Raw genomic sequence first — 17,862 nt, 5'->3', positions numbered from 1 at the left:
ATCACGTGAAACTAGCTAATCCAAAAAAAGTAAAATCTTAAAAATACTTTTGTACAAAAAGGACCTTAACTTAGTAAACATTCTATTGTTTTAGGAAGTACTCCAATTTCAATTACTTTACCTCTAATCTCTGTGTCTGGTCCTTGCCCAAAAGGTCACGAACTTCTTCATTATATATTTCCAAATAAGACACTCGAACCAAAAATCTATAAATAAAACATAATTTTTAAAAACATAAAAAACAGCAAAATATTCATAAGAAGTTTTAAAATTTGTTTATAAAATTTGTACCTATTTGCCTTGCTTCTGTTTGTACTTATCAATACTGGAAAATAAAAGAATTCTTTTACCTTGTATCACCCTCTGCTTTTGCAATATGACCAAATATGTGAGCAAATGAATTTGGAATGATTCCTCTAAGTTCAGGAACAGCTCGAACACCTTCCATGGTAAAAGTTTTGCCTGTACCAGTTTGTCCATATGCAAAAATAGTCCCTGAAAACGATGAAGAAAATCAATGACTTTTTAGAGTCTAATGATATAGAACTTAATGCTCTTAAAATTAATTCCCTTGACGCTATGATGCAATTTCTTCCCTGAATTTAAAATTTATTCTAGTAAAAATTTCACCTTTATTATCAACAATTGTAATAAGTACTCTGTGCCACATGAGCAAAGTACTGTTAAAACACTAAAGTCAATGAGATATTCTTAATGATTAATAAAAAGTATCCCAAACCCTAAATGTAAAATCTTACATTGTAAATAACTTTAAAACATTTCTTGTAATGTGTATATTACTTAATGTAGACATTAAATTAGAGAAGGCAGTAAAATGACAGCAAAATAATACAATTTCTAGAGCAGAAAGATCTCAGAGTGAATCTACATATTTTCACTTTTTAGCCACTTGACCCTGGATAAGTATCTTCCCAGAGACCATCTCCTCAATGGTAAAATGTGGGTAAGAATAACTACCCCACATTAATAGTAAGAACCAAATGAAACAATTTACTTCAAGTGACCAACACGATGCCTAGTGGAGTAAATAGTAGTTATTTTCTTAATTCTAAAGTAGGTGCATTGTTTGAAAAAAATTTAAGTAACTGCTGTAAGGAATAAGGGGAGTTAACAAAAAAGCAAAAAAGATGATAAAACATTATAGGTAATTACAATTTAAACTTTCTAAATGGCTAAATCCATTCATTCAACAAATATTTACCACACACCTGAGGCTGGCATTGTGCTAGACACCAGGAACACAGTGACAAACAAGACAAACACAATCCTTAATCTTATGATGTGTGCACGTGTGTAATCTTGGGGAAGAGATACTGGTTGAATAATTATAAGCAGAAGGCGTGTTGGGAATAAGAAACAGAGTTCTAGATGAGAGTAAGGGACATCATCTAGGAAGGAAGAAAGGAGAGGAGGTCAGAGAAAGCTTTTTGGTAAAGGTCAGGTCTAAGACACAATCTGAAATATGAGTAAGAATTAGGATCAGAGTGGACAGCAAGAGGCAACAAAGAGAATGGGGATTTTGAGGAAATGAAATGAGATCAGAATGGAAGAAACAGATGGAAAAGGAAGGTGCCTGCAGACAGAGTTAACGAAACTGGCAGGGACCTAATCACACATGGCCACGAAGACCACACTGAGGCTTTTGGAGCTTATCCTAAAAGCAAAGTGAAGCCACAGAATGATTTTCTGGTCAAAGGAGTGACATCATGGTCACTATGGCTATACTGTACATGAAGAATTGGAAGAAAGCACGGGGAGCTGTGAAGAAACCAGCTGGAGGGCTGGCTGGCCAAGTGAGTTGGTGCTGACAACAAAAGGGAATGAGAAAGGTGAGAAGATTTCAGAGATACTTAGCAGCTAGAACCAACAGGAGCTGGAAAATAACTAAAATAGCACAACGATGTATTGCTTTAAGCCAAGAGAGAAGACAGAATGGAATAATAAAAATAAAAATACTTGATTAATCCAAAAAAAGACATAAAAAGAGGAAAAAGACAAGTACAAATGGGACAAAGAGAAAAAAATAGCAAGATGATAGATTTCTACCTAACCATATAATCACATTAACTATGGCTTCGATACCCCAATTATTAAGCAAAGATAGCAAGATTAGATATTTTTAAATACATAAGACCAACTATATGCTACTACGCAGAAAAGAGCTAACAGCAGATCTGAGACTGCTATCCTTTGAAAAGCCTGCTTTCAAGGTTGGCCTTTGGTTGGCAACTGGGGATTTAGCTGGATTTAGGGAGGGTGCCCACCAATCTCTGATAAGGGTGGCTCACTATGCCCAAACTGTGTGTATAAACAGGGTGGTTTATGCTAAACTCCTGCTTTCATTCTTCTGAGAGCCTGGGATCTTGGCACGTGCAAGGCCCAGGGTGCCTACATGAGTAGCCACCAATAAACCCTGGACGCTGAGTCGCTACAGAGCTTTCCTGACAGATAACATTTCCCAAGTACTGTCACACTCAATGCTAGACGAATTAAGTGCATGCTGTGTACCCACTAGTGGACTCTTAGAAGCTTATTTCTCGTTTCCGCCAGACTTCGCCCCATGTGCCTTTTCCCTTTACTGATTTTTCTTTCTTTTTTTTTTTTTTAATCTTTTTTGCCATAGATTATGTTCATGGATCCGAAGACTCAATGTTGTTAGAATAATAAAATCCCAGTAGGGTTTTTTTGTGTGAAAATTGACCAGGTGATCCTAAAATTTATATGAAAAATGCAAAGGACCTAGAAAAGCCAAAATGATTTTGAAGAATAACAAATTTAGAAAATGTATACTACCTAATTTCAAAACATATGTAAAGCTACAGTAATCAAAACAGGACAGACATGGAATAGAATAGACAATCCGTTGATTTTTAACAAAAGTGTCAAGTTAATTCGATAGGGAAAGGATAGTCTTCTCAACAAATAGTGCTGGAACAACAGATATCCATATATAAGAAAGAGAAAAAAAAATGAAAGAAAAAGAACTTAGACTCTTACTTCATACCACATATAAAAATTAACTCAAATGGATCCCAGACCTAAACGTAAGACCTAAAATGTTTACAACTCCTAGATAAAAGCATAAGGTAAAATGTTTGTGGTCTTTGGTTTGGCAAAAATTTCTTAGCTATGTCATCAAAAGAAAGATGATAAAAGAAAAAATTGATAAATTGGACTTAATCAAAATTTAAAACTTGTTTGCTTCAAAAAACATCATTAAGAAAATAAAAAGCCACAGACTAGGAGAAAATATTTTCAAATCATTTATCTGGTCAAGGTTTTGAATCCAGAATCTACAAAGAACAGGACTCAATAATAAGACAGGCAATCAAATTTTAAAATGGGTAAAATATTTTAAGAGATTTTACAAAAAAAGATACATAAATGGCTAATAAGCGGTAGTTATATACAGATTTTCAACTGCATGGGAGGTTGGTGCCCCCACCCCTACAACTGTATGTACACCAGTAGATGCTCAACATTGTTAGTCATTGGAAAAATACAAGCTAAAACAATGAGATACCACTACAGATCCTCTAGAATGGCTATAATTAAAAAGACTGTCAATCTAAATGTTGGCAAGAATGTGCAGAAACTGGAACCCTCATACTGTTCTGGCTGCAGGGGGAAAAACAGTAGCACAGTCATCTTTGTATAAGTTTGGCAGTTTCTTCAAAAGATAAAAATATACATTAACCATGTGATCCAGCAATTCCACTCCTACGTATCTACCCAAGAGAAACTTTAAAATGTACCTGCACAAAGACTTATAAAAGAATGTTTATAGCAGCATTATTTATAATAGACAAAAAACTGGAACAACCAGATTTCCATCAAAGATCATAAAAAGTGGTCTACGATGAAGTACAACTCAAAATAAAAAGGAACCACTGATACATGCAACAACATGGATGACCTTTAAAAAACATCATGCTGAATAAAAGAAAACAGGTAAAAAAAGTCAAAATAGTATATGATTTGATTCACATGAAACTTCGGTGAAAGGTAAAACTATAGACAGAAAGTAGGTCAATGGATGCCTCGGGGCGGGACTGCAAATGGATACAAGGGAACTTCTGAGGGTGATAAAACTGGATTGTGGTGATGGTTTCACAACTGTATGTATTTACTACAATTCATCAAACTGTATTACAATGGATGGATTTATAGGGTATTAATAATACCTCGATAAAGTTATTTTAAAAAAGTGAACTATATAAAGTACTCACCATTGTAGCCTTCAAGAACAGAATCAATAATAGGTCTTGCAGTTAAGTTATAAACATCAAGTTGTTTACTCTCTGGTCCAAAAACAGTATCAAAAGTAAATGTCTTTGGAGGTTCATTGGAAGAATCAGTCTTATGTACAGTGATAGTTCCCCTCATCTCATCCACACTGACAGCTTGTTTGTAGCACATTGATTTCTCTCTCTCATTGAGAGGACGACACCTAACCACCACCTTCACATTATCACAGCTTTCTGGCTTCTCTGATTTGTTGATCTGGTGGAGAAAATATTTACAAATAGTGAAAAGAACATTTACTGTTACCTTCAACAGATTAAATTTAAAATTTAAAAAAGGCTACTTTGCCTTCTCAGTGCCTTGCACATATTAAGTGCTCCATAAATATTTGTTAAATGCAATTAAAGATCTTAAAGATATATAGAAAAAGCTTACTAGAAGATATAAACAGAAAACGTTTCTTTTACAATACAAATGAGAGAAGAGAATATCTAATTTACATTTATAGTAAATGCTAGTCAAGCAGAAGATGAACAGTGTATTATAGACTGTCATTCTGCACAGAAGTCCCCGACTTCCCGTTTCCTACCCGTAGAAAACATGTGAACATGGTTAGCAACTTTAATCAAGAATATTATAATAGGTCCTATGTTCCCGAGACTTAGTTTTATTTTCTATAATGAATTAGTAAAATGTTTATCATATATCAATAAATAGTCTATCTTCTTTATAGAAGACAATAACTGACAAAAGAAAGTCCAACAGCAGAGAAAAATGTTTTATTATGACTCTAACTGTATGAATATTTGTATATGTAAAGTTTCAATTTCTGAAATTTTATGATTAAGAATCTATGTGAAACTACCACCCTATTATCGAAGTGAAGTTCAACGGTTTAGTTTAACAGATACTTGTTAAATTCCCACTATTTCAGATATTCTTCTAAGCATTAGAGAAACAACTACAAGCCACTGTCATTGACAAGGACAGATTACATCGATAAAATACACTTCTCTCCACCTGTACTTTCACCACTCTGCTAGGTCACCATTATCTCGCCTTGGATTACAAGAGACTCCTAAGTATGCTGCATCTAATTAAGTTCCTCTACAGTCTGCTTTCTACATGGCAGTCAGCTTCAATGTAAATGTAATTGTGCTGCTCCCTTACTGAAAACTCTTCAATGGTTTCTCACAGATCTGAGGCTAAAAATCAAAATCCTTAGAGTGCCTTAAAATCTGGCTCTGGATCATGTCTACTTCACAGTAATAAGTAACCTTATTTCACAGATTACTCTGCTTGGCTTTCTTACCATACTAGCTTTCTTTTAGGCCTTTGCCTGTCACCAGGCTCCTTCTCACCACAGGTCTTTTTATGTGCTGTTCCTTCTGTCTAGAACATTCCCCACTCCTCTCTTCACTTATACTGCAGATTTCAGCTCATGAGCCACTTCATCTGGGCAGACTTCCCCGACCAGGTCAAATCCTTGTACAGGCAGACCTCAGAGATACTGCAGGATTGGTTGCAGACCGCAGCAATAAAGCAAGTTGTAATCTTTCTGCTGTTGAAGGATCTTGCCTTCAATTTGTAAAAAGTGAAACATCTGTGAAGCGCAATAAAACGAGGTATGCCTGTATAGGCCGAGAGCGCTCATCTCTCTCCTACATCTGGTTGCAATTCCACTTTGATAGCTCGTTATTTAATGTTTCTATCTGCACCACAGGTTGCGAACAGGTAGTCAAGGGGCTGAATTCAGCCTACAGATGTCTTTTGTTAGGCTCATAGTATTTAAAAATCTTGTGAATTAGTTGCTAAAATTAAAAATTGAAACGTTTCATACAAATAACAATTTCCAGATTGTCTTGAAAAAATGGATGATCTGACATCTGTAGGCCAGCATTCCTACATAGCAACACTTTACAGTTCACCAGAATTTACTATATTGTATACCACCCATTCACTTCGTTAATTAATGTTAAGTGTTTCATCTCTGTAAACATGTATGGTTTTTCACCTCTGCCCAAGAAGGCAAGCTTCTCTCTTCCCAAGTTCAAGAACCAGGCTGGTTTTGCTTAGTATTGTATCTCCAGTGCCTAACGTGTGGTTGGTGCCCAATATTTGTTGAATGAATTGATAAATAACTTGAAAGCAACACGAAAGAAATATTGGGCATTTAATAATAAATGTCATGCACTGTCCTTCGGTTCTCTTGAGCAGTTATTTTATTTCATCCTGATAACAACACCTTGAGGAAAATCTAATTATGTGGAAACTAAGGGCCCGGAAAGATTAAATAATTGTCGGAGGCCTCATAATTAGCAAATAACCGGCATCGGCTCAAGCGTTCTCCATTGACTCTACACTGGATTTACGACGCTCCCTTACTAAGTACACAATAAAAATCTGTGAAATCCCGCAAGACAAACATACCACCACCCACTCCTACCCCTTAGCACACAAAGACACCTATGGGTTACATCCTTGCACTGTAAGCTAGAGCGCCACAACAGAAGTGACAGCCTAAATCAGGGGCTTGAAGTAGGGACAGGCTCTGCTGTCTTCGGGAGCCTGCCTCCGCTGTGGAGAGACCCTACCCGGTGCGGAACATCCAAAGCCGACTCTCTGCGGCCCCTCCCTGACGCCCAACCCAGCGGGCAAGGCTGGGAACGAGAGCGCATCCTCTCTGGCACAGCGCCTTTATGTCAAGGAGCGCAGGCCCTGCGGGATGCAGCAGCGTCGAAGGAGGCAGGGCCTGCCACCGGCCGCTCCCAGCTCCGGCTGGACTGCCGCGGGTCCTGGGCCCATCAGCCAGGCTCCCCAACCGCCCGGACCGCAGGCCCAGCCCTGCCCTGCCCTGCCCCGCCCCGCCCCAGCCGCCCGCCTGCTCCGCGCCTCCATAGCAACGGCCGCGCCCCCGGGCCAGGCCGCCGAGACGAGTAACCACAGCGGCTGAACGACTCTTCTCACCGGCATCGTGGCTCCTTCTGTGCCCGGCGGACGTCTCCGCCTATGGTGCAGGCCAACCACGCCGGGTTCGCGGGAGAAGCTGGCGGGAGATTACCGAAACACTACCTTGTCGCCCCCGAGACTGCGGCTCCTCGGGCGAGAGCGCGCTGTGCGCAGGCGCGCTACGAGCTCGCCCCGCCCTATCCCCGGGCCTCAGGCTTCCTCGGCCTCTTGAATCACGCCTGCGCGAGCCTTTCCAAGTCCGTCTCCTAGGACGCCAGACTGAAGCTACGCCTGCGCAATGCTGCCATTCCGCGGCACTAAAAATCTGGCCTGCATTGGGGCGGGAATACTTGGCTCGAAAGAGGCGTTCCTAGATCGCAAGCCCCATTTTTTAGAGCTTGCAGTATTCCAAATATTAAAAACAACAATAGCAATTGTACATTGTGCCCCATCTGGAGAGCTAAAGACTTTACATACATTATTGCGCTTGATTGCTGACTTGTTTATGACCTTTCTCACCACTAGAAGGTGAGGTCATAAAGAGCTCTGTGGGTATTCTCACAAGGATCTCCAGAGCCTAGAATAAGACTTAGAATAGGACCTGGCACATGGTAGGTTTTCAATAAATATTTGTGAAAGAACAGATAATCGTCTTAGCCAACCCTCTCCCATAAACACCACTCCACTTGGATGCGTAATAGGCATTTCAAGTTTATCATGTCCAAAATCGAAAGGTTGATTTCCACCCACCCCATACCTACCACTACTCTCTGCCAAAAATCAAAAAATAAAAAATAAAAAGCTCCCTTTCACACTTTCCTCATCACAATGTAACCTGAATTCTGATAATTGCTCAGGTCAAAACCAGTCTCTTTCTGTCTACCCAATATCCAACCTCTCAACAGAGCTTGTCTCTATCTTCAAAGTAGAATCGGAATCCGACCACTTCTCACCACTACCACCATCTCTCATCTGAATTACTACAACAGCTCAGAGCTGCTTTCCTTGAAGGCATCCTTGTCCCCTCTGTGTTTTCAACACAGGAGCCAAAGTGATGGTGTTAAACATGAATCAGATAGTGTCTTTCCTCGTTTCAAAACCTGCCAAATGATTTCCCATCTCACAGAGAAAATGTCGCAAGCTCTCTCCCCATTTCCTACCATCTTCTCTGTTGCTCGGTATTCCGTACCAGCCTCACCTGGTCTCCTTACTTCAATTGACATTCCAGATATGCTTCCATTTAGAACACAAGGGCTTTTGTGCTTGCAGTAAGAGCTAATAAAAATAACTATAAAACATTTTATTTAGTGCCAGTGTACTGTTCTAAGTGCTTTACTTTCTTTGTAAAAATTAATTCATATAATAACCTTTTGAAATATGTATTATTGGTCATTTTAATAGACAATAGAAACAACTCTTTTCAGATAAAGAAATTGAGGCATGGGGCCATTAAGTAACTCATCCAAAGTCATACATATGGGCAGTGATAGAGCCCAGATCCAAACTGAGGTCCTGGAAAGCTCTCTGCCTACATATCCACCTGATTCCCTCGGCTCCTTCAGAATGTCTTTGTTCACACATCACCTTCTCAGTGAGCCTTACCATGATATATTTAAAATTTCAACCTTCAACCCCAGTCTTCTTATCTTCCCTTCCTACTTTATATTTCTCCATAGTACTTATCACCATCTGATATACAATATATAGGATATATATTATATATCCATATACCCAGCTTTATTGAGATATAATCACATATCACACAATTCATCAATTTAAATTGTACAATTTCAAGGTTTTTCACTATATAGACAGAGTTGTGCAACCATAACCACGATCAATTTTAAACGTTTTTATCACCCCTAAAAGACACTCTTTACTCATAGCAGTCACTCCCTCTTGTCCTGGGATGTAGTCCTCACCAACATCCTAGCCCTAAGTAACCACCAATCTATTTTCTGTCTCTATAGATTTGCCTGTTCTGAACATTCCATATAAATATATATAGCATGGTCTTTCGTGAATGACTTCTATCACTTAGAATGTTTACACACTTTCCTCTATTGTAGCATATATCAGTAGTTCTGTACTTTTAATGGCTGAATAATATTCTATTGTGTGGATAGACCACAATTTGTCTCATTCAACTATTGATGGACATTTGGGTTGCATCCAGTTTGGGGCTATTACAAATAGTGCTGCTCTGTACAATAGCAGGTATCTTTTGGTGCACACGTGTGTTTCTGATGGGCATTTAAGAGTTGAATTGTGGGATTTCCATGTATTCTACTCATGTTTATTGTCTGTCTTTCCCGACTAGAATGTAAGTTCCCTGTATATTTTATTCTGTTATGTCCCAGAGCCTGAGACATTGCAGGCAATGTCTTAGTAAATAACTGCTGAATGGAAAAATGTATGTATGCATAACTGGTCTACTTTGTGAGGGAGATAGTGTCTTCTTTAGTGAAGAGGTAACAGATGCTCTGGGAGGTCAAGTCGCATGCACGAGATCATACTGCGAGTCAGGAATTCCATGCCGACCCTGTCCGGCTGAGGAAAGAAGCAGGTCTGTGGCCTGGTGTCCCTCTCCAAGGCTGGTGCCAGCTGCCCCAATCCGGACTCGGGACTCTGAGAGTGGTGCGCGGGGTGGGAGCGAGGTAGAGAGGGGGTCCCTTGCCTACCTGCAAGCTCTGTCCCTCCGTGTCCCAGGTCGGTGCCCATCACCCCAAGAGCGATTGTCAAGGAGGGGCGGGCCAGGGTCTGCTCTCAGAGAAGCAGGAGTGGGCCGGCTCACCCCACCCACTCATTCCCGGGGCGGCCCAGCAGCGAGGCCCCAGCTCTGGGTTATAAAATGCCCGGCAAAGCCGCGCCCTTGACCTGGGCTCCGGCGCCCGCCATGGCCTCGTGCGCGCGCTCTCCGTCGCAGCGGGCTGCTTTGGAGGAGGTAAGATCAGACCCTCATCCGGGCCGGCGTCCTAACGAGCGTACGGAGGAAATGGCCGTGAGCCTCCTTCTCCCGCCGCCTCCGTGGAAATTCTCTCTCCCCGCAACCATCCAGAGAAGGCTCCCGGAGGCGTGCCAGCCCGGAGCGGCCAGGCTCCCACAGCCGTCCCGAAGCAAACCCCGCCGGCAGTCAGCGCAGACCCCGCGAGCTGCAGGCCGCGCCGCCGCTCAGGCTCCGCCGCCCGCGTCCCCGGGACAGGAACGCCGGCTGGTGCCGTGTGACTCGGAGGGCCTCCTGGACGAGCGCCGGCTGATCGCCCACCTGAAACTGGCCTTGGGCCGCGAGGCACGCCTGTGGCCGTGCGGCCGCCCCCAGGTACCGGTCCCCACCGCGGGGCCCTCCCGGGAGCACCTGCATCCCCTTCCTCACGCGTGCACGGGACGCGGCCGGGACCCACCTGCACCCGCGCTCAGGTGAGCTGCAAGGGCCCCCACCTGGAGGCTGGGCCCTTCCCCAGGTGCGTCCCCACACGAGGCATGACTCACTGGTTCTCTCACAGAGGGGGTGCCCTTCGAACAGGTGCTTGGGAAGAGGGCCAGTGTGGGTCGGGGAGCTCTGCTTTGGACGGAAAACCAGTACGGGGATGGGGCTGCATCGCTGAGCCGCTGAGCGACAGGGAGGGGCTCCGTCCCGCTGCGATTTAAGGTGAAGGGGCTGCTCACGGCCCTTCTGGTCACCCTAAGCAGGCAGCTCCTTGGACCAAGATTGATCACCAACCACCTTCTCCGCCCTCCCTACTCCTTTTCAGCAGGTGGAGTTCGGCGACACTTTCCAGGAAGTTGTGCTGCAGCTCCTATGGCTGGAGAACATCTTTCACTTCTCCCAGGGCACTTTTAACCTGGCTCTCACTATCTTCCGCCGCCTCCTGATTTCAATAAAGGTAGGGAGCACTCTGAAGGATGGTGACAGATGATGAGAGAGGAAACTGACCTCTGATCCCCATGGCTGCTTTAGAGATGAGCCATCTCAGATGCTCAAAACTAAGTAACTTGCTGGTGGTAGAACTGGAATTGGAATCTTTCCACATCCCAATACCTGTGCCTGTTGCTCAGGTGTGCTGGCTGGGGGGTGGACTTGGAGAGAGTAAGAGGCCCTAGTTTGGAAAAGGCTGTGTGAACAGGTAGGATGTGCTTGTCTGGACCTGTCTTGCTCCGCCTGAGCCAGGATGGGACTATGTGTTCCTTGAGAAGGTATCATATTCCCTTCTCCTTCCGTGAGTGGTTCTGTTAACAGGAGCATATTCCTGATGAAATCTAAAAATAGCACTAACTTATTTGTGGAGGAATATAATCAGTCTTTTTTTTTTCTTTACAATTTGTTTCTGACATTCATATTCTGCTCAACTGTGTTCCACGTTACAGGTAAAAGAGAGGTTACTCCATCGTGTTTCAATCACTTCCTTGAGACTTGCAGCAAAGCTTAACGAAGAAGAGGAGGTATGCATCCCTGGATGTCTGCTCTGGGATGCTTTTGAGGTATAGGGGTGTAATGCGGGAGCATTGGAGGTTCCTGTGCACCCGAGAACGGTGGGCATTTTGGACAAGTCATTAATTCTCAGGGACTTTGCTGTCTCTTCCTTGGGCTCATTGGATGCCGGAACCCCACAAAGAGGGGATTAGAACAGCTGAGTTCTCCTGGCCCAGCAAACCTAGAGGCCTGACCTCCTGGTAGATAAATCTGGCCTCATTGGTTGATGCCAGATGCCATCTCTCACTGAGCAGAGGCATCTGCTATTGAACTAGGAAAAGGGCCTCCCAAATCATGTAGCCTAATGTCCACCCCCAGAAACTACATCTAAGAAAGCTGCTTGAGACCCTAGGACTTGGCCGTGTCAATGAAACTGGTCCTTGGGGACTCTGGGACCCTTCTCTGAGAGGGGCAGGAGATGGAGAAGAAGCCTCCACAAGTGCTTCAGGTTTGCGTGAACTTCTCAATTTCATTGTGGTTTCCGTTCAGAAGATCCTCTCCTGATACCCTTTCCAGACCTCCCTCCTTCCAACCTCTTCCCCTTCGTAGATAGTGGAACCACTACCATTTCCACAGGGTCTCCCTTAGCTGATCTCAGGGTCTGAGGGGGCAGAAAAAGTGGCTAGTGTCCAGTTCCAAACCTTCAATAAAGATGATTTTAGCCCTTGTTTATTAGAATATAATTTATTCCCCTCTCCAACTAAAAATCAAGTAAATGACCTTTAAAAGAAGTATTTCTGGAGTTTATAGTAATACTTTATCTAAAAAAGTAGGACCGGGTCTTTAATGCACTTGGTACTTGAATGTTTACTCAGAGATAAGCCTTATTAATCCCTCTGGGAAAAAGTCATAGTTTTTCCAAAACTGAACTGCATTAAATCAAGGTTGAAGGGAATGTGTTTGCAGCTATGGTGTTGCCAAAACTGAGCCTGTCTGGTACCAGACCAGGAAGCACAAAAGCATACTTTTTTCTCTACAAGTAGTCGTGGCAGGGCTTGGGAACAGGCATAGGTAGAGCCCACAGCTCCTGGAAAGCTTGGGGTGAGTAACTGTAGTTTCCCAGGGGTCCTGCCGTCCCCTCCTTGGGTTCACTGGACACCGGAACCCCATAGGGAAGATGGCACAGCCCCAGTTTCCAAGCACTTTTGAGTATGAGCTGGAGTACAGCTGGGGATCAAAACTCGTTTGCAGAAGGTGACAATGTGACATTCACTACGCATTGTCACAACTACCTGGGGACTTGACAGATAGCCTAGAGCTTGTTTTTTCTTTCAGGAGTATTTTCTGTGGCAGGGCACCAGAAGACAACTCTGCTAGGCTCATGGCTGCCCAGCCCCCATGGATAAGAAAACGAAAGCTACCACGACATGACATAGGGCTTTGGCCGCTTTATTTTCTTTTTACAGTTAATTCCACGCATAAAAGACTTCATAAAGTACTATGGCTCTGGCTATTCCCCAAATGAGTTGCTGAAGATGGAGCTGGCTATTTTGGACGAACTGCACTGGGACCTCTGTATTGGGACGCCACTGGACTTTTTGACCATAGTAAGTCTGAGGAGTTTGCAGAGTCTACCCTAGACTCGTGTGTGCCTTTGGAACAGCTGTTCACAACACAGGACGGCCAAGCGCAGGCGTGCACACATCCTTGCACATGCACCAGAGTAAGGACCCACGAGGCTCACAACATACGGAACAGTGAAAATATATCTTAAATCCAACACAGTTCCACCAGACTCCCACTGTTAAAGGACATTAAATTAACTTTACAAAGATTTTTTAGACGGCACTATTATGGTGAGTTTCTCTTAAATACACACTGCAAAAATATTTAACTTTCCATTCTATGAATACTGTACATAAAAAGCTGTCTGCTTTTGCTACACTTTACACACATTCACTGAGCTGTCTTGTTCACCTACACACAATCCTTATTGAGGCTTTAGACCATATTGATCTGGCACTTAAAAAATATCGTATTAGTCTATATTTGTTTTAGTTAGGGAATGATAGTCATCCTTAAGGATATGATTATGTTAGTAAGGCAAAATTATGCATTGTGGAAATGGCATGGGGTTTTGGTCTGTTGTGAAGCGAGATTATATCACTAAGGGCTGTTTCATCATGAAAACTGGCCACTGTTGCCAACTTGCAGAGTTTCTTCTCATGTCAAGCTGATACAAGTAACTTTTCTGCTACCTTAATCTTGAAGAGGATGTTTCTATTCTTTCAGAATTGAAACAGTGTCATCTGGGTACTTTGGACTCCTTATGGCCATGTTACAAAGCAAACGGTCTCTCCTCTCCAAGGCTGAAGCTCAGCTTGGCCACAGAATGGGCTTTAAGCCTCCAGCCCCTTGTGGGGCCATGGCTGGGAATGAAAGGGGTTGGGCAACATACGATGTTCCCTGATGGAAATTTAAATCGTTTGCACTTTTGGTCATTGATATATGAAAAGTATGGGGTCTTCTGTTCTAACATTAAAAACCACAATCTCCAGTTCCACGCCCTGGTGGTCATGGCCTGGCCCCACATGGTGGAGCTGCTGCCTCAGAGGAAGCCTTCCCTCCACGTCGCATCCCTGACCAGGCAGCTGCAGCACTGTATGGCGGGCCACCAACTGCTGCAGTTCAAGGGCTCCACACTGGCCTTGGTCATCATCACCTTAGAGTTGGAGAGGCTCATGCCCGACTGCTGTGCTCCTACATCTGATCTGCTGAAGAAAGCAGAGGTAGACATCAACTTTGCCCCAGACCGAACTTTCAGGGTTTTTTTTTAGCTCTTGTACTCTGTCCCCCAAAGGGTACCCATGGCCCTTCTTGGCCCCTGTGGACTACAGAAGATGCTCTGGCCATGATGACTCTGTGAAAAGTCTGCCTAAGGCTAGACTTTCCACGCTTGGCATGCCCTCTGGACTTGAGTATGGGGCACACGTTCCCTTCACTGGGCCAGTTGGGATGGGTTTCTCTGACTGCGAGAGCTTTATCTCAGTGGCAGCCCTTATAGCCCAGAGGATGGGAGGATATGTCCAGCTCAGGAGGAAGCGACCCTGAGCTTAGTATGGGGAGTATAAATTTCAGACCCCTCACCCTCTGTGTGAGTGTATGGTAGCAGGCACTGAGGTGTCAGAATCCCTCAGGATGGACAGCGTAGGATGGAATGCACAGTTAGACTCATGACAGTTTTACTGAGTTGGGGGATGGGTGTTCTTGAGATGGTGGGGTTAATGTGCTCAAGTTGTATGGTTGGACCTTCCTAAAATTGCTCCATCCTAACATTTTGGCACTCAGCTGCTCAATCCTTAGGATGGGGGTCCTCAACCCCTGGGCCATGGACTGGTACTAGTCCGTGGCCGTTAGGAATTGGGCTGCACAGCAGGAGGTGAGCGGTGGGCCAGCCAGTGAAGCTTCATCTGTATTTGCAGCCGCTCCCCTGGGCTAGCATCACTGCCTCAGCTCCACCTCAGATCATCCGGCATTAGATTCTCATAGGAGCACCGGTCCCTGGTGCCAGAAAGGTTGGGGATTCCTGCCTTAGAATGTAAAATGGTTCCGCTTCAAGGCTGACCACTCTGTTTTAATTACAGGTCAGTATTGAGCAGTTGGTCTACTGCAGGGCACTGATAAAGCAGCAGCTGAGAAGTTTTTAGTCCTCCTCCTGCACAGACAACTTTCTCATGTGCCAGCCGGTGCCCGTACCCCAGCACCCTTCGAAATGTAATGGCAACCTCTCCTTGCTTGGCCTCCTCAAAATTCTTGGCTTTATGGGTCCTGTAATAGGAAAGGAAGAAGGCCCTGGAAGAACAACTGAGAAAAAGTCCCTGGGTCCTTAGAAGAAAGTAAGGGGGAAAAGGGAGGTTGGGGTCACTAGAGGTAGTGGGTAGTCTGGCTTATCACGCCCCTGCTTCCCTCTGTCCCTTGGGCCTGACCCAGGAATGAATGACTACTCAGATCACAGCTTGGTTTTTCTTCTCCACCAAGGGCTGGTATTGGCCCCCAGAATAACTGGAGTATGAGACCAGAGGTGGCCTTGCTCAGGGCTGAAGGGCCAGGACGGTTCAGACTGACCAGTCCTCGCTGCCCCACCCAGAGCTGGCCAGGTCCTTCCAGCTTCCCAGGCTTCTACCAAGCACATGCACAGCACTTCAGGTCTCAGCCATTTTGCCTGACACTGCAAAAATAGGACAGTCTCTCCAGATAGATTTATTTTGATTTGGCCATGACTTGTGTCCTTTCTTTACAAGGGCTGGATTATAAAGTACACTTTGTTTAATGTGCAGTAACTTGAGCAAGCTTTAAAAATATTTTTTCTTTCGTTACTCTTAAGCAAAGTAGTTGATTGGCTTAGAGTTTTTGTGCTAAAGAATATTATAAGGTGTGACTCCTGTGATGGGGAGGTGCAATTCTTAGACCATTTTGTTGAGATGAGCAAGTTCTGAAGCCGACCCTGCTCCAGCCACTGTGCTGCCAGGAGGAGGAGGAGGTGATTAGCATGGCTGTGAGGGAGAAGCCAGCTGCCTCTCTGAAGCTGTGACACTATAGAGCCATTCTTTAAGCAGTGGAGTCCAGCTGGCAGAGATGCCAGCTGGGGTTGTGTAAGTAGTGTTGGGGATGTGAATGACTGAGCTACACACTTAGAGGTGATTTGTGAAGTCTTTTCACTGTGTACAGTGTTTTGTAAATGTGCTAAGCCATGGGGACTCTGACCTGCTACTAGGTGCAAAGTGGCCAAGGCCCAGGTATACCCTGAAGGTATCTTCACTGTAGTTATTACAAATCTCTACCTTTCCTGGAAACAAATTTGCCTGTTGGATCCTTTGTAAAAATAAACTGTTATCCCTTGCAACCCTGTCTGAATTTTATTTTACTCGTATTGAGTACCATGCATTTAGACTTGCTCCAGTCAGATATAGCTGGATGGCATTTCCTGGTCCTATCGATAATTGTCCTCTGGTCCAGCACAAATGGAGATGCTGAGGGGCAGCATGTGGGTCATGGCCACAGCTCTCACTGGTGGCCATGACCATCCTCTGCCTCCTTACTTCCACTGAGTGGGCACTATAGTGGGTGGGCTCAGGGCTCATCTCAAGGGCCTACACCAGTTCAGTCTCTCTCTGCTGGGAGCTATCCGGACCTCTTCACCAGGTAACCCTGGACATAAGCTGGGTCCCCAGAGCTAACCGAACTTTCAGTTTCTTGGAGGAAAAATAAGGTAGACCGGTGAGTCCCAGTATTGGGATAATGGACAGCCTTGTTACTGTCTTTCTGCAAATAACATTCTTCTTCTTTGGGTACCAAACTGCTGTATTGCCAAAGTACCACTTGTGAGTCAAAAAGTTTTTATGCTGCTCAAGCTTGTGTTGGGGTCCTAGGTCCTATCCTACCCTCCAACATTTTTTCTGAAATTAGGAACTCATATCCCACTTCAGAGGGATTACTGTGGTGGGAAACATGGATATAATCCATCTTCCTTTCACCCCCACCTACAGAAGGGCAGGGATTGGTAAAGGCCTGTGGTTGCAGAAAATGGAGATGGGAGAAGCCTCAGATGGACTACGAGAAGTGCAAGGTAGGCTAGCATCATGCACCTTCCTTAAACTTGTCCAAATATTACTTCCCTCAAATGGGTGAGCCAAGTTGTACAATGCTGTTCCCTCCACCAAGGCCCTTCTCCCCCTGGCTTCCTAGAGATTCCCTCAAAGCTTGGTGAAGACTTTGCCTCCCCGTGGGTAGAGTTGAGCTGTGCCTTCATTACGCATGTCTGCATACCACTCTCCCAACTGGGCTGTCAGCTCCCCAACTTTAGTCCCAGTCTCCTCGTTTTGGTCTTCCTAGAGATTAGCCGAGTGCCCGACAGAGAAAGCACCTCAGCAAATGGACCCAAGCACTTGTCATCACTTCCTTCAACCAGTGTGCCCCACCTCAACCCGGTATCTGCCTACCTGCCAGGGCATCCCACCTCTACAAAACCATCTCAGGTCCACCAACTCACATAGTCAGACTGCACACTTTAATACTGGCCACATTTCTGTTTTTCCATCATCCCATTGGGTTGCCAAAGAGCAGCTATAACTCAGGAATTTAGGATACAAGTTATTAACATTCAAATCCCAATTTCTCCAGTTATTAGCTGCTTGACCATGGAAAATTGCTTAATCTCTTTGTGCCTTAGCTATAAA

At 44.2% G+C, this 17,862-nt stretch overlaps 2 protein-coding genes across 5 annotated transcripts in view; one reads left to right on the top strand and one right to left on the bottom strand.

Moving 5' to 3' along the window:
- Positions 1-7,392, bottom strand: part of KIF3A (kinesin family member 3A) — a 37,674-nt gene extending 30,282 nt beyond the window's left edge. For 2 of the 4 annotated variants that reach the window (XM_015598193.2, XM_006923147.3), the window contains exons 1-4: positions 7,234-7,392; positions 4,251-4,524; positions 351-495; positions 122-206 (exon numbers count right to left, since the gene is read on the bottom strand). In XM_015598193.2, the coding sequence (XP_015453679.1) occupies positions 122-206; positions 351-495; positions 4,251-4,524; positions 7,234-7,239 (510 nt within the window). In that variant the 5' untranslated portion in view covers positions 7,240-7,392. Of the gene's footprint in view, positions 1-121; positions 207-350; positions 496-4,250; positions 4,525-6,860; positions 6,960-7,233 lie in introns of those variants that run through there. The other 2 variants (XM_025040632.1, XM_025040633.1) reach the window with 1 other exon arrangement.
- A 2,696-nt stretch (positions 7,393-10,088) lies between these two features.
- CCNI2 (cyclin I family member 2) lies at positions 10,089-16,903 on the top strand. Its single transcript, XM_025040642.1, is given in 6 exon segments — positions 10,089-10,534; positions 10,971-11,099; positions 11,581-11,655; positions 13,093-13,232; positions 14,136-14,415; positions 15,271-16,903. Coding segments are annotated over 6 exon segments (1,293 nt in total). The 5' UTR covers positions 10,089-10,111; the 3' UTR covers positions 15,517-16,903.
- The last annotated feature ends 959 nt before the right edge of the window (positions 16,904-17,862 follow it).

This window comes from Pteropus alecto, unplaced genomic scaffold (assembly GCF_000325575.1).
Source record: "Pteropus alecto unplaced genomic scaffold, ASM32557v1 scaffold78, whole genome shotgun sequence".
NCBI lineage: Eukaryota > Metazoa > Chordata > Mammalia > Chiroptera > Pteropodidae > Pteropus > Pteropus alecto.
This window is presented reverse-complemented; position numbering and strand designations above follow the sequence as displayed.